This window comes from Leishmania infantum, chromosome 34 (genome assembly GCF_000002875.2).
Source record: "Leishmania infantum JPCM5 genome chromosome 34".
In the NCBI taxonomy this organism is placed as follows: Eukaryota; Euglenozoa; class Kinetoplastea; order Trypanosomatida; family Trypanosomatidae; genus Leishmania; species Leishmania infantum.
In genome coordinates this window covers 364,125-384,606 of record NC_009418.2, presented here as the reverse complement: position 1 = coordinate 384,606, position 20,482 = coordinate 364,125, and the positions used below count along the sequence as shown (strand labels likewise).

The window sequence follows — 20,482 nt, the reverse complement described above, 5'->3', positions numbered from 1 at the left end:
GGGCTGCTTCACTACTGCCGCTGCTTCCGCGGAGACTTTCAGAGAGAGGGAGAGAGACGCGATCGACAAAGCAAACAGATACACTCAACAGAGAATGGAAGCGATCAGCGCGGTAGGATGTCAGTCGGCCAGGCGGCCTCGACAGCAGAGGTCGAAGCACGCAAAACAAAGTCTTTTTTCTCTTGCTTCAACGTGAGCCCATCCTCCCGGCCATACAACAGGAGTCAAGCCCCACTCCAGCCCTCCCCGGCCCTGCCACAGGCGCACCCCGCGTGGTGCAATGCAGCCAGAGACGCATGCCTCACAGCAATGCGCACACACGCAGTCACCTCAGCACCGCCCCGGCCTCGCAGGTCGCCTCACAGCCGCACCCATCACGCACGCCACCACCTCGCGCACCCCCTCGTGCGGTGCCCCAGGCCCCCCGCCACACACACCAGCGGGCAGTGTGAGGGCCGGCTGCGACGCCTTCCAGTCACGCTGGCACTTCGCCCATCATGTCGATGGCGCCGACGCGTTCAGCGGCGCGGGTCGCTCCGACGCAACGCCGCCCACGACCTCACTGCCGACATCAGTAGCAATGCATCGCTCTGACCTCCCCACGTCGCAGTCACCAGACCCTGTCACCGCCAGAAGCCGCTCGGCATTTCGCAAGCACAGGAGGGGAGGGGGGCTGCCCGGCTTCTCCACGCACACACAGAGAGAGTGGGAGGGGATGTACTGGGCCCTGTGACACCACCACGCCCTGAGAGGTGTGACCCGTCATCAGTGGCTCATAAAAGGAGGGGAGCAAGTGGTGTACGCAAAACGTGGGGCGCACACCAGAGACTGCTCGCAAGGAAGCGTTGGCCGATGTTTTATTCATCGCGGCCTGCAGTCAAGGCACACGCGCAGCAAATCATCATTTTGCGCAAAGCGCTGCAGTTGTGTGCTCCGCCACACTCGCACAGGCACACAGGGAGAGAGTTAGGCCTCATGGTTTCTGCTGCCCTTGCCTGTTCGCTCCGAGCAGGGGCGTGGCTTTCAGTGCAAGAGACACGTGTGTGTGTGTGTGTGGCGGGGGGAGGGGGGGGGGTAGCGCTTCAAGACAAGACATTGTGTCGCAATGAAGTGCACTCCGCCAGTTTGGTGGTGGGATGAAAGCATAGGGTCGCTGTAAGTCAAAACAAAAGAGGAAAAGAAACGGAGGTGATGATGTCCAACGCGACATCCAACGCGCACAAGCCACAAGACGGCTTGCAAATATATATATATATGTATATTGACGGTCCAACACACATGCACTCACCACGGCGGCAGCAGCCACCGTTTTTCGTTTTCTGCGCTGCACGGCTCGACTCCCGGCTGGCCGTTATATCACCCAGTTGGAAGAGCGCTGCAGTCCGTCCAAGACATCGGCCAAATACACTCGAAGTGCCCTGTCGTGCAGCCGTTCCGAGTCGCCCGCGCCAGCAGTGCCATCGGAGATAGGAAACAGCAGTGGCGTCTCCGACAGCTCCGCGATGCCGGCATGCAGAGTGCGGCGGGGCGCATCGCCCAGCATGCGAGGCAAGATCCCGTGTCGCTTCGTTTCCTCCTCGACCAGCTCCTCGCCACCTGCGCCATTACACACCCACGACGTCCCCGCACGCGCCATGATGCCCCGCTGCACGCTCATCGGCCGTGTCATCAGAAAATGCGCGCGGGAGTCCGTCACAGTTGGCTGCTCCACTGGCACTGATCCGTCTCTGAGGAACTGCTCGCGCGCGGCGTGCGTGTGATCATAATAGAGAAGGGCGAAGTGCGTGCGGAGGCCACCGAGCAGGGGCTGGAGGTCAGCCACCGTCGACACCCGCCTCGAGCGCAGCAGCTGCTGCACAATGTACTCACGGTCATCGGCAGAGAGAAAGTAGCGGCGTCGGTCGGCCCAAAGCAGGAGCTGGTCGGCCCACACAGAGCGCAGCGGCAGGCCCAGGTCGTCGACGGCGTGGCGGTACACCGTGATGAACTCTGGCGCCTCCACTCGCAGGTACAGCTTCAGCAGCCGTGAGACGATCGGCGTTGTCATGGGTACCTTTGCCTCCTCCATCCTCGCCAGCACCTCGGCCGCCCGCTGCGCCGGACACATGGAGTTGTGAGCCTCTTGCAGGAGGCAGCTGTAATAGAACTCGTCGGTGCAATGCAGCACCTGCGTGTCGCGCGCGGGCTGGAGGTAGTCTTGCTCGTAGCGTGGTAGCTGGCACTTGGAGAGCGCGTTGAGTGAGGTTTGCAAGAGGTACTCCAGTGTGCACACCTCAGCAGTCGTGTAGCCCCTGCCGCTACTGCCGTCACTGCCTGTAGGACTGGCCAGTCGCTCCAAGGCGTAGCTGTACACCGCGAGCACCACGTCCGCCGCCCGCACGGCACCAGCGGAGATGAGAAGCACCGTCCACATGTGCGCCTTTATCTGCGAGACGGCCCCTGCTGCGATGAGCGCTCGCGCGAGGCGCACTACGTGGTGGTTTTCCTTGGCCGCCTGCAGCATAGAAAGGAGTCGGTGAAGGAGAAGCTCCGTCAAGGCAAAGCCAGCCGTGGCGGTGCTGAAGCCGACCTTGCCACCATGAACACCGGAAGAAACGGTTACTGGGTGACTCGGTGGAGAAAGAGGAGCAGACATACCCAGATCGCTGCTTGCGGCAGAGGCGGCAGATGTTGCCGGTGGCAGTGCACGCGGCACAGCATCGACTGCTTCCGGTGACGTCTTGAAAGTGGTGGCTGCCGCCACGCTACTGACTCGAGGCCCCCTTCCGTCCTCTGTCCCGAGCAGCAACACCGTCTCCGCACCTATGTCCTCGCCGTCCGCGAGTGGTGGACAACCAAGAAGGCGTCTCGCCTCGGTGAAGTAGAGCAGCGCTTCGGGGACAAGCCGCCCTGCGGCACACGTATCGATGAGCGCGGCGTAGAACACCTGCACCTCGTCCTCGCTGTACGCGAGCAGGTTCGCGCCGCCAGCCCCGGCTGCAGAGGACAGCGACGACGCGGCATCACTTGTTTCACGTCGCACACTCCACGACAGTGGCTGTGGTGACCACAGAATCCTCTCCTCCTTGCAGAACTGGTAGAAGGCGAACTCGCCATCATCGTCGAGGGAGGCGTAGCGAACAAAGTTCAGTGCCTCGGCCAGCAACTCCGAGGACTGCCTCTCCGATAGCGCCGGTGTTGTCGTTGAAGAGGATGAGTGCTCGTGCCAAGAAGGCTGCCCGTTCGCCGCTGCAGCCAGCACCGCCACGGCTGCCTCCCTCCGCACGGAAGCCACCTGCCGGCACGCATCCAGAATCGCCAGAGCGTCGGCAAGCGCCTGCTCCTTGCACCCTTTCACCGCCTGCGTACTGGTCGCCTCGGCGCACTTGTAGTACTCTGCCAAGCATAATGCGCGCCACAAGCAACGCACCAGCGACAGCTCTGTCGCCACCTCGCGCGGCGTGCGAACCGCCAACGACCGCAAAACCTTCGCGGCCGCGGGGCTTGCATCTCCTGTGGCGGCGTCATGCCCTTCTGCATGCAGAGGCGCCAGCAATTGCGTGACGCAGTAGGAGGCCAGTCGTGTGAGCTCCAAGGTGCGCTGTGTGGCGTACGCGCTATCCACCACGAACGCGCTTACAAGCACCGCAGCATCGGCGGCCAAATTGGTGCCGCTGCCGCTCGCTGTAGAAAGGCCGACGTGCCCGCGGGCATCCGGCTGCCCGGCCCCGGTGACAGAACCATTAGTTAGAGGAGCACAGGGAGTCCGTAGCATGAGCGCTGCGGCGGGCATGTGCTCTCGGGCGGCGTGGTAGAGCTCGATGCATGTCTCATGCATGTCAGCTGCGTTCGCGACTTGAAGGTGGTCTTGAACCGTCTTGGTAGACGCGTACGCCAAACGCTGAGGCTTCATGAACTCCTTAAGATGCGCGTAGAGCAGCGGCCGCTGCGCAGCAACAAAGTTGGAGCGACTGAATCGGTGTATGCGCTGGATTAGGTCATCGCTCGAGAGAAGAGAAAGCTCCCGAGCTAGAGCAGGTGAAACGGTACCGCTGATGACGGCCTTGGCACCGTCGTCAACGTCTTCTCGAGCTCCATACGAGGCGGCACAAGAGGAACGGCTCGACGTAGGCTCCGCGTCCGCGATGCGCACAAGTGGCGGCATCATAGGAATGCGCAGCAGCCGCGAAGGATGAAATGCCGCGCCAGCGACAGTGGCGGTATCCAGCGGCCCGGCGCATCTGATAAAATTTCGAGATGCTTGCGCCGAGCGCCAGCTGACATGACCAGAATCACCGGCGCTGGGACGGTCGTGTGGAATGTGGTGAAAAGCTGCGTTATACCGGCATATGGTGGCCGTTGCGGGCCCTGCGCTCGACTGCGCCAGCCGGCACGCGGCTCGTCTTCCCCACCCTTGCAGGGGTGTGAACAGCAAACAAGTGCCTCCGGGTGTGTGACACCCGTTCGGGCTCATCTTGCCTGCCTCGCACGTTCGTACTTTGCCTGCCCCGTTTCTTGTGCGCTCGCTCCGAATCATCATCAGCACACACGAGCACACAAGCCAAGAAGGGAGAAGCATAGCCAGAGCCGAGGAGGTGTCACGTGCAGAGAATAAGGCGAGCAAGAAGGTGGTTCGAAGCGCGAGAAGGTGGCGAGAGCGAGATAGACGGTGCCCTGGAGCAGATCGTACTTTGTCCGCCTGTCAGCTTGCTTGGGAGAAGCAGAGCACGTATTGCATCTCATGAGCAATAGGCGGTGGCCATATACGCCGAGCAGCAAGCCTCACCGCTACCTGTGCTGCCAAACTTGCTGCAGCTTGGGTGGATGCTGTTGCGCCGAAAGCCACATCCCGTTGTCGGGATTCTGCGAGAAAGCGAGAGAAACGAAACGGCAGCGCCAAAGCCGGCGCTGCGCAGATCAGCCACTGACAAGAGCGAGCGTCTACGCATCCGAGACATGCACCTTGCCGACAGGTGCAAGCCATTCGTGGGCCCCTCGCTTCGTGAGCCTCTTGTTTTTACTGTGTTTTTGCCTTCTCTCTGTGTGCGCGTGGCGTGTGCGGTGTGAGTCTGCCTCCAGGGGATGCTTGGACTTGCACATACTCGGATGCCTGCATGTGTTAGGCCAGGATGTGCAAGTAAACCGCCAGACAAGAACCGCAAAAAAAAAACTCGAAGCTTGTTTTTTCTTGTCGGCGTCACCACAACGCAAAAAACGGCTGCCAGCCCACACGGAAACACCTTCACGCAGAGATAGGGAGGGAAAGAGGAGCAGGGCCATGAAAACGCACGCACATGCCCACACAAACACCGCAGATCCGTTCACCGTAGCCGCAGAGATCAACGGCAGACAGAACCAGAACAAAAAAAAAGGTGATCCACGACAAGATAGCCAGCGAACAACACAGAGCCGTACAAAGAGAGAGGAAGAACAGCGTGCAACGTCGCCGTTCGTGACGGCACTATCAACAAAAGGAGCAGCAGCAAGAAGGGAAAGCCTTCGCAGATGGGGCTACTCCTCCTCATCATCCGCTTTCTCCTGTGGGTCTTTCCTGATGCCCTTGAGAGCCGACATGATGTCCATCAGGTTCAGCTTTGTCGCTGGTGCAGGGACTGGCGCCGGCGCAGGCTCATCCTCGGCTTCCCTGCCGACAGCCTCTTCGCTGACGGTATCGTCGTTGGCATCCGCGTTGCCCTCATCCTCTTCCTCACCATCCTCATCATCACCCATGACATCCCCCTCGTCAGCGAGCGGGGTCGTCAGCTCATCCTCAGCCGTCTGAGCTCCCTCCTCGTCTTCCACATTCCTCTCTCCCTCTTCTACCAACTCGGCCACGGCGGCCGACGCTTCTGCGGCTGGCGCCACCTTCAACTTCTTCCTCGGCTGGCGAGGAACAGGGCGCCTCCGCGCGGGAACATATGCTCTAAACAACTGCTCCAGCGGGCCGTTGTGCCACAGCTGCCACTCCGCGCTGTTTGGGCTGTCGCGCCGCCGACGCACCCACGCCGCCCAGGCACCGTCCTTGTCCTCCAGGTCACCCTCGAAGCGCTCGCGCGGCGGCGGGTCAGAAACGTCGGGGAGGTCGTACACCTCCTGGTGCAGAAGGCGGCACGTCTGGACACCGCCCGCGGTGATTGTGCCGCGATCACGGCGAGCATTACGTCCCCCCTGGCTGTGGTGGTGGTGTTTGTGATGCTGCTGGTGTTGGCCGCCGTGGCCATGCCGATTATTATTACGATTCCCACTGGGGCGGCCGCCTCCGCCACCACCTACGGGGGCGCCACCGATGGGGCTACTACGTCCGCGGCACAGCCCCATCAGGTACGCCACGCACAGATCAGCAGGCGCATTACGGAACAGACACGTCTCGCCGTGCTGGCACACGCCCCACAGGCGCAGGCAAGGGTGGGTGCCAACCGGGGTGCCGGCGCTGCCCTGAGCGAGTGCCTCGTCTATCGTTGGGCCTCCACGCCGTCCACCCACCGCATCACCGCCGCGGCTGCGACCACCAGCCGCGATGCTCATGGCAATGGCTGGCAGCTTGCCCAGGTTAGTCGCCCTGTCGCCACCCGCTAGCATGGGAGCGGCCATGCGCTCGCCTGACGGAGCCACCGCCTCCGCGGGTCGCTCCAGCACGTCATTGGGCATCTCCATTACATGAGAAGGCTTATAGTTGAGCCACGACAGCAGTGATGGGAAGGGCACCACCCTGCTCGGCGTGTACGTGCGCGGCCGAATGATGCGGGTGAAGCAGGCCGCGCACAGCATGATGCGGTTCTTCAAGTCGATAGCCACGCTGTCCGACTCGACATTGTCGCGTCGGCACTTCACACAGCCGAAGCAGACACGCTCAGGGAACTGGAAGAGTTGCGTGTGCAGCGCTGCCTTGACATTGGCATCCGGCGGGAGCTTCTTGACGCGCGCACGAAACGAGGAAAAGTTGTTGATGGTGAGTCGCGCTGGACGATGACCACCGGCAGCCGGTGCAGCACCACCACCAGCGGTGTTCGCCGCCGCCGCCCGTGCAACGGCAGTGGCTGCTGTCGGCGAAGACGCCGTGGGGACAAGCGAGCCCGACGGCTTCGCGTACGGCACCGACAACGGCGCGGCGTAAGGGCGAGAGGGCTGCGGTTCCTTTGGCATTCTGTGAAGCTGCACAGCCGAGCCGTGGAAGATGATGATAATGCGATGCATCACACAACGGGAGAGTCGAGGGACACGAAGATGGTGGGCAGGCAGTGGAAGAAGAGAGCTTGCGATGCATGGCTGCGCAAGAGTGCCGGTGAGGGCAGCTTGAGGGAATCTGAAAGTGCATCTAGCGGAAAGGCGTGACCTTGCAAGGCAAGTTGCGAAAGGCATGCGTGAGTAGCGGTAGAAACACCTTGTGTGTGTGTGTGTGTGGAGGAGGGCGGAGTCCGGAACAGCCGATGAAAGAGGAAGAAACTGCACAACTCTTTCCGGCCACGCACGGCTTCCTTTTCTTCCTGTCTCTCCCTCGCCGGCCTGTCGCTCGCACTTTCCTGTTGTCAAGCTGCTCATGGATCTTCTTTTCCTCCCTTTGCTTTGCTGCTTGTTTGATAGAAATGAGAGTGCGCGAGACCGCACGCACACAGAAAAAAAAAGGGAAACGAGAAAGGAAAGACGCAAGTCGAGCTCACCATAGCCACACACAGACAGACGCACACCAACGCCAACACCAACAATACGCGCACGCATACACATACACAGTTATATATAACTGTGTCCACCGCGGGACAGGAAAACAGAGGGAGATGGGGGAAAGAGAGCAGCCAGCGTTTGGCCGAAGCGAGTGCACAAGGATAGAGCACGAATGAGCAGAGGGACAGCAGTGACGTTTCCGCAGGCCCGCTGCGCCTCGTGAACCTCAGTTTTCGTTCGCCCCAAAGTGTTCACCCTTTAACGCGTCAGCAGCTCGTGCGACCTCTCCGTCCCGCTCCCCCTTCCAACAACGTCATGACGGCTAAGAACCGTGCGAGGTGATCGTGTCGATGTGTGTCTGTGAGCACGGAAGCGTGTGCTAGCCGATCGCCGTCAGCTTACGCGTAGCCGAACTTCTTCAGCACCTCCACGTTGTGCTTGGGCATCTTGGCGAGCGCCTCCTTGCGGGCCGCCTTCCACGCCTCGCGGAGCTTCGCCTGCTTTTCGTGGTGGCGGGACGCCTTCTCCACGCGAGCCTTCTCGAGATTGGCGACGACGTCGCTGTACTTCCAGCCCACGTGCTTGCACATGTTGCCGAGCACCGTGTAGGGACGCTCCGAGCGGTAGCACACATGGCGCTGGGCGCGCGGGATCACCACGCGCCCGCCCGTGCGCACCACGTTGGGCGGAATTCCCTCGTAGGCCACCAGCGAGTTAAGTGCCTTCATGCCGCGCTTCGTGTACCGGGGCAGCATGCTGCGCACAGTGCGGACAAACACGTCGGACGGGGCACGGTGGTGGAAGGGGCCCTTTGTAGGGTTCGTCAGCTTCCGCTTGCGCAGGTACTGCAGGTACTTGATCTTGTTGCGGATCTCCGTTCCGGCAATGTTGAGCTGCTCGCAGCGCACCACGGTGATCTTCTTACCCAGGAGCAGCTGCTTGGCAACCACAGCCGCCGCGCGACCAAGTACGTGATCCTTCAGGTCGATCACAATGATCTCGGGGCGGTGCTTTTTGGCGCTCTTGCGCTGCGCGCGGGACGCATCCTTGCGGCTTGGGAAGGCCATCTGTGTGAAATCGACTCTACACCAATTGAAGCATGCAAAGGAAGGAGCGTGCGCGTGATGAGGTGAAAGGGAGAGACGAAAAAAGATGGAGGTGGGAAGGCGGCACGCACGCGAGCGCACGGGCACCGAGAGAGGGGGTACGCATATGCGGGGACAGGCAGGACGAGTGTGTGCGTGTGTGCAATGTGCCCAGCGCAAGCATCAATAAACGTAGAGACGGGAAAGAGGAAATCGGTTCAAGGTGAAGATACCGTAGAGCAAAGAGCGCGCGGCATCGCGGCTTTCCTTTTTCGTTTCCTCCTTCTCATGCGGGTGGAAGCATCAGCAGAGAAGTCGACAGTCAACGGTGGTTTTTCTTCTGTGTTTGCAGGGTGCGCGGATGGTCCGCATGGAAACATGCAACGAGCCTGCAAGCACATGCCGACACATCGAGCGGCGACAAGCCGATGAACAGAAATGTGCACGACGCCAGAAAACACAACATCGCCAGCAACAGTCGGTGAGGAGTCCTTGCCTTCCTTCCCACCAGCGCAACCACCACGCATGCACTTTCACCCAGACACATGAGCTCCGCGTCCACCGACACAGCGTGAAGAAGAGGGTAGAGTTGTGATGGGAAACCGAGTTTTAGGCCCCACGCTTCGCGCTTTTCGCATGCCCTGCTTCGCCGTTCCCTTTTTGGACGTGATGGAATGCCGTTCCTGAGCGCTTTCTTCTTGTTCTTACAAGCGAATCGATGCCAAACGTACCGAGCACCTACACACACACACGTTAACAGGCGTACGCGCGCAGACAGCGGCTGCACGCCGCACAGCACAGTCGCAATTCTTGTACTTCGGTTCGTTTTCTATGTTACCCTCCGCCCCCGCTAGTTCCTGTGAACCGCCCCCACGACCGTCGCACAGGCTGCAACGGCCAACATATCTTACACTAAACAAAGAAGAGGAAGGTGAGGGGCGTCAGATGCGCCGTATCTCATCAGCTGCCCTGCGCACCAAAATCAACGGCACAGGTACACCATAACAGCGAGGCAAACAACGAGCAAGAAGGGAAGAGATGGAATCTCTGCAAGGTACCATCATCTTGCGCGAACAAGGCGCATCGACTCACCGGCTCAAGTGCACAGACAACGTGGGCAAAGAAGAGAGGAAGAGAGGAAGAGAGGAGAAGAGGGCGCTGAAGGCACTTTCAAGCCGCAGCGAGAGAGACACCAGTAATGTGTGTGGGGGGAGGGAGGAGGGCACACAACGGGGCGCAGTCGCTTCTGAATTAGACACAACGTCAAGAGGGAAAAAAAAGTAGAAATAGAGGACAGCTTAACAGAACAGGCGCAACAAGACGCACGTCGGTGTGTGCATGTGCATTGCGCATGTGTACGTGTGTATATGTCAGTGTGCGCCTGTGAATATTTGAACTCGTACGCGCGGCTGCGTGGCGTTTTAAGAGGAGTAAGTCGTCACTGGAGAACAAAACACCCACAGACATGCACTCGCAGACCCCGAGAAGCAAACCAGCACCCATCCACCGCGGTCTGTTTCCGCCGCAGCTGCCACTGCTGCTGGTGCTGCTGATGCTGCTGCTGCAGTGACCTGCATTGTTGAAAGTGCGCGCGCCCGTACACACCTTCCTGCTCTTAGTACTCAGGCTTAAAGATTTGGAAGCTGCACATGCAGTTTTCGTCCATCAGCATCATGGCGCCGCTGTTGGTGAACTCGCCGCAGTAGTTGGACGCGCTAAAGATGGTGACGAGGCGCCTGCCGGCAAAGAAAGAGTAGCCCTCATCCACCACCTGATGGGCTCGGAGAACGATGTCGATGCCGAGGCTGTCGCACATGCGCTTCACTACATCCTCGCCAAACGTAAAGCTGACACCGCGCTCGCTTGGTTGCCACCCAGACGACCCCTCCTCCGGATCGGACCAGAGAAGGTCGCAGGCAAGTCCCTCATCAGGCACCAGCAACGGCCGGTAGATCTGTTCAATTTGACGCAGGTGGCGCAGTTCGGGGCTGAGACCGCCGTGCATGCACAGCGCGATCTCCTCTATCAACGCCGCCACGGGAAGGCAGTTGAACACATCCGTGAACTCCTTGAACAGGCGCACGTTGAAACGGCGCTTCACCTCGTCAAAGAAGCCGTAGATGCGGCAAATGCTGTCCGTCTCGTGGTTTCCGCGCAGAACATATATGCGCTTCGGGTACAACACCTTCAGCCCCAGCAGCACCGTGATCACCTCCGTCCCATACTTGCCGCGGTCCACGTAGTCACCGAGGAAGAGGTAGCGCGAGTGGGGAGGCAGTCCGCCCGCCTTGAAGATTTCGACGAGGTCTGTGATTTGGCCGTGTATGTCACCGCACACGTTGATCGGCGCCTCGGTGCGGACGAGCATCGGCTGGCTCATGAGGATGGGGCGCACACGACGCAGGATTAAGCGAATGATATCCTCCTTCAGTAGAGTGACGCCACTGCGCCACTCTGCCAAGATGCTGGTGACTAGTGTGTAGATGGAGGCGTCCTCGGGGGTCATGTACGCCGTGGGGGATGTCGACGTCGCTGCCGCCGCCGCGGCTACCGCGGTCGATGCTGTTGCCGCCTCCGCAGCAGCAGCAGCCGGCATTTTGCGTGCATTATGTGGACTCTTGTCACCCGAGTGCTTGGTGGCAGAAGACGAGGAGGATGTCGAGGAGACGCTTGAGTTGCAGCTACCGTGGCTACTCCCGTGAGGGCTAGAGATAACAGGGCTGGTCGCATTGGCACTTAGCTGCGGATGGTGCTTCTCCTTCGCATGCACGGGCGATGCGACGACGTCCTCCGCTTCCTCATCGTGCAGCGCCGACACGGGCGACTTCTCTGACGAGCGAGAGCGGCTTCGCTTTCGTCCGCCCACCTGCGGTGCCGTACCGTGGCGCATGAGAGTGTATGCAGACCCACAAAGGAGAAGAGGAAGAGCAAAAAAGCGGGTCGCGCACACGCATGCACACACCACAAGCAGGCACCGCGTACGTGGGAGAGACGGGGAGGTAGGTGGAAGGACAGTACGCAGGGCGGAGGGGCGTGAGCGGCCCCGAGAGAAAAGCACGCCGAATGCAAAGACCCTTGCGACGCAAGCGGGCACACGCACGCATACACCACAAGCACACGAGCGCTTGTTCTCCGTGCGTGTCTTCTCGTCTTTGTCGAGGTGCTGGTGTCTCTATTCCGTCCTCTCTACCGCGTATGCGTGTGCCGGCGCGTGCTTGTGCGTATGAGGAAGACGGCGCCAGATTTGTGTAAAGGTGGCACTCCCCCGCGGAGAAGCGCACATGATGATGCATGTGTGAGGTTGCGCGCGGAGCAGGGGTGCGCGCGATTCAATGAGCAGTGAGTCAGAGTAGAGAGGGGGGGGCGCTTTTTGTACGAGTCATCACAGAGACAGAGTGAGTGAAGGCATACACACGCAATGGCCTGCATAGCTGAGAAGCGGGGCATGCGGAAGCGCTGAGGGGAGAGCAGCAGGGGGACGCTGCGGAGACATGTGGCAACGCCTCGCACGAGCGCACGCCAGTGCTCTACGTACGACGCCTCTTTCAATTTCCTTCCGCGGCGATTCACATGGTGGGTATCCTAGACACTCGAACGAGCCGAAGCACGAAATTGGAGAGACTGGGGGAGAAAAAGCTCCATGTTGTGATAGTGTCCTATATCTCGAGTTCATTGCGCCATTGCTTGGACTCAGAGACACACAGTAGCACCGGCACTTCAGCACCGATCCGCTACCCTGCCCTTCCCCTCCCCCTATCAACGCCGTCCGCCTTTACTCGCACCCACACTGCACATCGATCATTCGCCTTCAGTAGGTGATGACTGTTTGCCTATCCTACGGATGGGAGGCGACTCGCACCTCCCCTGCTCTCGGCACCTCTCTTTGCGCGAGCGAAGCTCAAGATCAGCTGTCCAGCCTGGCGCCTCGCCTGTATTGTGTTTGTCGGTAGGGAGTGATGCTAACGTGAAGATCGCATACCTACACTAGTGACTGCAAAGGTGTGCGCACGTCCAGCAACGCGCCTTGCCACTGTGCACCTTGAAGACTTGTCGGCTAGAGAGGCGCGCCTGCAGCGCCACGCACAGGCGATACGAACCAAATAACAGAAAAAAAAAGGAGAGGCAGAGGCGGGGGAGGGGGGGACTTGCTGAGAGCCATCCAGGCAAAGATTGCGAGAGGAGTTTGAGCACGTGAGCGAATGGAGTGGGAGTGGGTGCACACTCGATTCAGAAAAGGTTTCACAAACCAAAAGAAGAGTGTCAACATGAAAGAGCACCCCAAATTTGCGCCGCTCGTGTGAATGCCTGCATGAGAGAGACGGACAGAACCGACAAGACGGTGGCGCACTATGGTCAAACCCACATACGCCGCAGCCTGACGGCAAGCCTCAACTGGCCATGAGCACACGAGCGAATACTCGCACAATTATCCCTCTTTTCCACCTCACTGGCGACTGCGTCCCGCCTCTCTCTCTCAAGCTCCTCCTCTCCCCTCCCCTCACACGCACACAGAGAGTGAGAGATTAGTCTCTTTCCTTCGCTTCAAGGCTGGCTCATCTCTGATGCCTTTTTATGTTTTTTTTTCTTCTCTCAGAAAACAACCATGATGCTCGTTCGGTATGTTTGCCGCGCTGCTGTTGTTGTGGCTGCGATGTTTTTCTTTTTTATCGGATAGAGTTCATACCTTGGTGTTCACAGAGCACCCGTTGTGGATCGTGGGCGTGCCCCGTGTTGCTTATGTGTAAGTCGAAGCGTGGCAGCTAGAGAAAGGGCTCAAGAAGAAGCAGGCAGCGAGACGCCGAAGACATGCGCACCAGATGACGGTGCAGAGGCTTTCACAGCTTATAGCGTAACACCATCGACAGCTGCCCGCAAACGGTAGGCATGCACTCTGTACGTCCCTACCCCTCCCTCTCGCCACTAGAGAAACCAATACACCACACAGACCCGCACACACACACACATCGGCGCGCCCACATTCCAACGACACGTGTACGTCTACGCTGTTTACGTGCGTTTCCGTTTTCCTGTCTTCTGCTTACCTTATAGGACGTGGAAAACAAGCCGGCAGGAAAACAAGAAAACAGTGCGTTGCGAGCACCAAAAATTACAACAGCAAACAAAAGGAAGACTGCTGCGGGGCGAGCGCGGCTCGAAGAGACGGTCGACAACATGCACGGCAAGCACGAGTGAAACACGCGCCCCCTTGCCCAACCAATCACACACCATGATTCGGCAAAGATTATCAGTGCGTCATGCGATTGCCTTGGGGGTGGGGTGGGGGAGGGTTCAACGACGAGGAATCGCTGCCTTGCACGGCGGCCTCCAAACGAAGACAGACGAAAACAAGCTCGTCCGTCTTGCAGATTGGTAACCATGCGGCAAGTGTCCCGCTACCACCCTGTGCGCCGCGAAAAAAACTCTCCGACTAATCGCTGTCATCGCACAAGAAACAGCGGCTACCCTCCGCCCACTCCCGAGACGAGGCCTCGCTGACGAACGCGCAGTACCACTCGCGCTCCGTCCGTCACAGCCTATCCGTCGCGCCTTTTCCGAATTACCTCAGATCTTGTTCCAGGCGACGATATCCATCGACTGCACCTCCTCCTCGAAGCCCATGATCATCTCCTCCAGGTCGTCGCCGGACACCTTGTCGTCCTCAATGACGATCAGCTGCTGCAGCTTCTTCACGCCAAACGCAACGGGCACCAGCTTGTGGTCACCCCAGATCAGGCCGTCGCGCTGGATCGCGTGCAGCTTCTGCGCGAGCGCCTCCAGGTCGATCGTGTCGTCCCACGCCTTGATATCGAACAGGATCGACGACTTCGCAATCACATCCTTCTTCGCCTTCTTCTTCTCCGCGTCCTTCGCCTTCTTCGCCTCCAGCGCTGCCTTCTCCTCCTCCGTCGTCTCGCCGAACAGGTCGATGTCGTCGTCGTCCTCCTCCGCGGCAGCGGCAGACGGCGGCGCAACAGCAGCAGCCTTCGGCGCAGCCCTCTTCTCAGCAGCAGCATCCGACCTCACCGCCTTCGCCGCCGCCGGCGCGGGCATGCGCAGCTCCGGCGCAGCAACGCGCACCGGCCCGCCCCACGCCTTGCGCTCGCCCTCGGTGTACGTCGCCATGTTCTTCGCCCATCGGTACAGGTTCACGTGGTTCGCGCCGAGCAGGTCGTTGAACACCTTCACGTCCTCCGCCGTCGGCTTCGCGCCGCCCAGGAACAGCTTGCCGCCCAGCTTCGACTCCAGCTCGGCGGCCTTCTTGCTCACGTCCTTTAGAGACATGTTGGGGTGCGCGCGGGGGTACGGGGTGGTCGGGAGGGGGGGAGAAAGAGCTAGGAGAGTCGAAAAGAGCGTGTGGACGGCGTAAACTGCAGGAGAGGCGGAGGGCGCGTCCGCAGATGTGTGGCGGGTGCGAATGTGAGGGGGGGGGCATGCACGGAGTGCACAGGCGCGCAATGTCACCAGCAAAAAGCAGAGAGCGAGAACAGCGAAAGTCGACGCAAAGGGCATGGAGCACTCGGAGGGGAGAATAAGTTTGGCCGCGTACAAAAATGGCTGTATTCAGCACACCTGAACACATTGTCCGCACTTGCACGCTGGCGCAGTGCAGAGATTGACTACCCTGACCTTTGGGCAAGCACCCAAGATCGAGGAGTGGCGGTACAAACGCCACTGCATCCTCTGCTTTTCATTCTCTTTCCGATGTTACTGTCAGGGCTTCGACAGCCAACAACCAGCACAACGGCCGACATAGCCACCATGCACTTCGCACAGTTGCACCGTCGTGCACGCTGAGGTCAAGTCTACGCGTTTGTCGACTCCACGCGAATTCTTGAGAAGACACACACACAAACATGCACAGAGGAATAAGCAGGGAGTCCTGAGGGAATGGTAAAGTGAGAAAGGCAGAACACAATACACACACACACGCACGGGCACACAAGTAAACAAGAATATAAGCACCCAACACGCTAAAGGTTCGCTTCATGCCATCTACGAAATCACGTACTTCACCGCCTCGCCAAAAGTCACCTTTGTCGACTGAAGATGCTCGGGACTCCACACATAAACGGACACGCGCGAGCACGGCACCGGCCGCCCCCGCACCAAGGCTGCTCGCAGGAGTCCATGTTGGGCATCGTTGCAACAGCGTAGCAGCACAGCACGAGAATAAAGCACCAGAAGGAGAACGAGAACACCAGCAAGTGCACACAATGAAAGAGAAGTCAGAGAAAGTATCTTTCGTTATCAACGCCTCACTCCACCAAGAGCGGGTCGACACGTGTACGCATGCAGCCGCGGCCCACACACCCCTGTCGCACCGCGGCTACATCCGCGCCGTCCACGACGAGCCGGCCACCGTTGCATCGGGCCATGCCGCTAACGGGCCCACCACCTCGTCCTTCCTCCTCCATTCCTCGCACGCGTGCAGCGCCACCGGCGCCACACGGGCCAGGGTGCACTGCATGCCATGATCCCACAGGGCCACCTTCAGAGTCCTGCTCGAGGGCGGAGGCGGCGGCGTCTGCCGTGCAGGCCGCAGGGGCTGGTGTAGGTGCGTGCCGCATGAGCACCGAGAGGAGGTTGGTCAGCCGCAGGCCAGGGCCCTCTCAGACCCTGTCCTCCGCCTGCACGCCATGCCCCTCCCTCGGTTGCCTCAAGCCGCCGCATGCCGTAATATGGTGCGAATAATCTCCACACGCGACTCTGGCCGACTCGAAAGTGCCATTCAGGGGAGCTCTCGACACGCTTCGGGTATCTGCACCTCATCAGTCCACCGCGTCGGATGCAGAAGATGCCGCCCTCGCCCGCACACACACGCACATTGGGGCTGATTTGTATGGACTTCTTTGCGCCTTTTTTCTCCCTCACTCGCGCTCTGCTGACCTCTGGATGCTTTCGTCGGATGCGATGCATCATGCCAGCTGTGCTTGACAGCGTGCGCGCACAGTGCCCGCACTTTGGCATCCTTGGGCCTGTTCCAGTACGACGTTGTTGTTTGTGTGGGCCGCTGTCGTCACCGCCCGTTTCCGCGGATATCACAGAGGGCGTGTACGGATGGCTTGCCCGCATGTGCCGCGGCAGGTGGGACGCTGCCATGAGTCGGAGGTGGCAGGAGCATTCCGCGCTCTGCGGAATTCGCACGACATTGACAAGCGTGGGTGTGTCAAGCGGAAGGGGCTCGCGGATAGGCATGCGCCTGGGCACAATGAGCTCACAGTTAGCCATTCGGAAGCAGCGTACAGGGCAGCGATCGACACCCGGCGGGGAAAGCCCATGCAGTGCACGCGACATGTGCGTCATCACGCCATTGCGGTGCACGATCACAGCGCGAGAGGAGGCGTGCTTCAAATCTCGGGCAAGCCGCGAATCGCACACAGCATATCGGGCTCAACGCTGAAAGACAGAGGAGCAAAACAAAGAAAAGGTCGCTATTGTGGTCTGCGCAGAACAAACGATCCGGCGCGGGGTGCGCCAGCCATCATCGTGCCGAATCAGCTGTTCGCATGCTGTCCTCATCGTGACGGGCAGGTATGTGACTAAGTTCTTCCTTGTGCATTGAAGGCATCTATTTATCTGTGCACAGGCGCTACATCAAACAGATACGCACCCAAGCGAGCAGGCGGAACCACAAAAAAAAAGAAACGAAAAGCGAATGATGGCGCACCTCCATGTCGGCTATCCTATGCAATGAGACTCACAAGCATCCAGAGAGGAAAAAGCTAGGCATATATATATATATACGGCCGACTCAAGGGCTAAAGGCCTCCCCAAAATGACAACGCATCACAGCAGCCGATGCACAGAGATCAATATAGCCGGACATGATGAAAGAAGCTAGTTTCAATGACAGGCCAAGACACGGCCGCTGTGCACAGCAGCACATACAATATTATATATATATATAGGCAATGAAAGAGGAGACGAAGAGAAGCGCAGCGGTGACGGTAGAGGTGGCAGCGGGGAACATGTCTACAGAAAAGGCAAAGACAAGAGAAGAGCTCTATCAAAAACGTTTTTTTTTTGTTTTCGCGCCGTGGCATTTAAGAGAGACGAAAAACGATGAGATGAGCGCGCAGTGCGCTGGTCCGAGTCGAATGGGAGAGCGAGGAAAGACGAGGGCGGCCGACAGGGTGAGGAGGGGGAAGGGGGGCACCTTTGGTGAGTTCGGGAGTAAAACTAGAGAGATGTGGGGACAGTGAGCATCCAATGACAAAGAGAGGGAAGGCCTAGAAGTGTTGGCCTCGGCAAGCTGCCTCACACCTGCACTGGTCAACAACGCGTCAGCCAAGACGTATCCTCCTCTCTCTCAACAGCCCTCTCTCATGGGCATGAGGAGCAATATATACATATATATCAGGTGAGATGCAGCATGCTGCACGCGCTGTTATTGGATGCTCCATGAGTACTCACCTATCGTTGTCTCTCGTCGCCTCTCGCACTACGGAGTCTCCGGCAGGCCCCACGACTTGCGCTCCGACTCCGTGAAGGACGCCATGTTGCGTACCCAGCGGTAGAACGCGATGTTGTGCTCGCCAAACATCTCGTAAAACTTATCTACGTCCTCTTTAGCCGGCTTCGCACCTCCTAGAAAGAGATGGCCCGCCAGCGCCTTCTCCAGCTCGTCCACGGCGGCGCGCGCCTGCTTGATGTCCCTCACGTTGGCAGGGGGCATTATGGCGTTAGCGAGAAATGAGGAGCTTGAAAACTGACAACGGAACAAGTTTCAAATGCCGTAAAGGCGAAAACGGCAGTAGTAAGCACAGGGGAAAAGAAGGGGCTCTGCAGAAGCACGATCGTCACCGCGCAACCTCAGCTTGTTCTCCGCGATGTTTCGTTGTTCTCCTACATTGTCGTTATCGAGTGCACATCAACGAAACGGCAGCAATGGTCATTGAAGAGGAAAGCATACGGAACATCAGTGCCAATGTGGTGTGTATGATAATGTTTTTGTTGTTGTTGGAGGGGAAGGTAGTAGGTATGTGGTTTTCATGGTTGACAGCCAACAACACAGTAAGTCACATGTTCGCGTTGCATGCGTTTCGATGGGTTCACGCGAGTCGGTAAGGCGATGCACAAGTACGCAAAGTCCACAGAAAGGAGAAAGAGATAACGAGGAGGAGAAGGGCACAAGACACTGAAGCAGGTTGGCAAGCACACACAGAGAGAAGCACAAGAAGAAAAGTGCAGATGGTGCTGAGCCCTTGGCGGGCTGGGGGAAGTGCCGAGGTGTGATAGATGCGCGCACATGGGATGGCAAGCTTCGCTCAGGCACACGCCAACACCGCCGCGTGGTGCTCAACCGAAAAATACAGTGCTCTTTACTGTTCTCACACGTTCCATCCCCAAGTCGAGTCAAGCCACCGCCAAGGCTACCAAGCGGGGGGAGGGGCACACACGCACAGTGCATGCCCATCCTTCGTTGGCGCAGGCGAAAGGAAAGGCAATCTCACTTTCTCAGCTGCGGAGGCAACGTAGTAAGTCGCATAGAGTAAACCCCAGACGTCTCCGCCACCTTGACGAAAGGGAAGCAGCACATGCGCTTCTTGAGCTTCAGAGGAAGAGAAGCTTCGCGTGTGTGCAGAGCATCCGTGCCGATCCGTCCTCGCACTTTTTTTTTCGGGGGAGGGGATGGCGGGAACTTTGGCCTCACGGTTGCCTCGGTTTACTGTTTTCCTTGCGGGGAGGTGTTTCTGTTACGGATAGAAAGAGAGCTTAGCTGCCGCTCGTGTGAATGTGTGTGTGTATGTGAAGCACGAGTTGCACGCGTACACACACCCACTCACAGAAGAAGCGACAAAGGGGGACGGGGGCCGTCCAATTTATGTTCGTATATGTCGCCTCACTTTTCTTCTGGGGGGGGGTGCATGCAAGGCAGCTGGAAGCAGGCCTTCTGCACCCTGCCTGGGAAGACTACTGCCGGCGTGACGTACCTTCGTGCTCTCGCAGCTGTCTTAGCCTGCTTCTCGACCGTGTCGGCGATGCTGTACATCTGTATTCTCGGCCTGGATGATGTGTACTCGGTGCAGAACAGCCAAAACGTTTACTACTCGAATGAATCCCTCGCCGTGGCAAGCGACGCGCTTGGGGGGACAGCGAACACTGCCGAGAGTCCAACATTGTTGTTTCCGCAGCTACGCGCCACCGTCGGCCTCCACACCGTGTGCGTCGGTTTCAATTGCTTCCTGCGTTCTCGTCTCACTGGCGTCTCGGCCCTTGTGGCGAGTGCGGCTCAGGGAACCACAGGGCGCCGTCTACCCAGAGAACTCGCCGCCGCATACGAGGAGGCCACATACCAGTACATCTTTGGCTTCGACATAGGTGCGCACTGCGGGACGCCATGGAGCAAGACACAGTCTCTTAGCACCTTCGGCGTGGCGGCATTGACGTTGTCGCTTGTATTGTCGCTCGCACTGTTCAAAGACCCCCGCACCGGGTCCCTCTACGCGACCGCCACCAAGTATGTCTGCATCTACGTCTCCCACCTACCCTTCAATACGACACCCGAGATGCTGGGCCGCTACTTTGAAACGTTTGACATGGTGAAGGAGGCAGATGTGTTTCCGGGCCAAAACGTGAACTGCAACGGTCGCGGCTGGGTTATCCTGCAGGACCCCAGCAAACTGCTCATCATTCCACGTGTACTTCAGTTCTATGGAAAGCAGTTCATCTTCACCGAGCTGAGCGATCGTGAGCCCGCGAGAGAAAAGATTTACCATATGTGTCGGAGCCATTGTGCCGCCGCCGCCCCCGCCGCG

At 59.0% G+C, this 20,482-nt stretch overlaps 6 protein-coding genes across 6 annotated transcripts; all 6 read right to left on the bottom strand.

Annotated features, from left to right (window-relative positions):
- Nucleotides 1-1,351: 1,351 nt before the first annotated feature.
- LINJ_34_0930 (conserved hypothetical protein) lies at nt 1,352-4,144 on the bottom strand (the record flags this gene model as incomplete). Its single annotated transcript, XM_001468427.1, has 1 exon — nt 1,352-4,144. The coding sequence occupies one exon, from the start codon at nt 4,142-4,144 to the stop codon at nt 1,352-1,354; it is 2,793 nt and encodes a 930-aa protein (XP_001468464.1).
- A 1,346-nt stretch (nt 4,145-5,490) lies between these two features.
- LINJ_34_0920 (conserved hypothetical protein) lies at nt 5,491-7,173 on the bottom strand (the record flags this gene model as incomplete). The annotated part of the gene is made up of 1 exon (XM_001468426.2): nt 5,491-7,173. The coding sequence occupies one exon, from the start codon at nt 7,171-7,173 to the stop codon at nt 5,491-5,493; it is 1,683 nt and encodes a 560-aa protein (XP_001468463.2).
- An 863-nt stretch (nt 7,174-8,036) lies between these two features.
- LINJ_34_0910 (putative 60S ribosomal protein L13a) lies at nt 8,037-8,705 on the bottom strand (the record flags this gene model as incomplete). Its single annotated transcript, XM_001468425.1, has 1 exon — nt 8,037-8,705. One exon carries the CDS (start codon nt 8,703-8,705, stop codon nt 8,037-8,039), a length of 669 nt encoding a protein of 222 aa, XP_001468462.1.
- Nucleotides 8,706-10,338: 1,633 nt separating this feature from the next.
- Nucleotides 10,339-11,229, bottom strand: LINJ_34_0900 (putative serine/threonine-protein phosphatase PP1; the record flags this gene model as incomplete). The annotated part of the gene is made up of 1 exon (XM_001468424.1): nt 10,339-11,229. The coding sequence occupies one exon, from the start codon at nt 11,227-11,229 to the stop codon at nt 10,339-10,341; it is 891 nt and encodes a 296-aa protein (XP_001468461.1).
- A 3,056-nt stretch (nt 11,230-14,285) lies between these two features.
- Nucleotides 14,286-15,005, bottom strand: eEF1B beta 2 (putative translation elongation factor 1-beta; the record flags this gene model as incomplete). The annotated part of the gene is made up of 1 exon (XM_001468423.1): nt 14,286-15,005. The coding sequence occupies one exon, from the start codon at nt 15,003-15,005 to the stop codon at nt 14,286-14,288; it is 720 nt and encodes a 239-aa protein (XP_001468460.1).
- A 3,160-nt stretch (nt 15,006-18,165) lies between these two features.
- On the bottom strand, nt 18,166-18,399 carry LINJ_34_0880 (putative 25 Kd elongation factor 1-beta; the record flags this gene model as incomplete). Its single annotated transcript, XM_001468422.1, has 1 exon — nt 18,166-18,399. One exon carries the CDS (start codon nt 18,397-18,399, stop codon nt 18,166-18,168), a length of 234 nt encoding a protein of 77 aa, XP_001468459.1.
- Between the last annotated feature and the right edge of the window lie 2,083 nt (nt 18,400-20,482).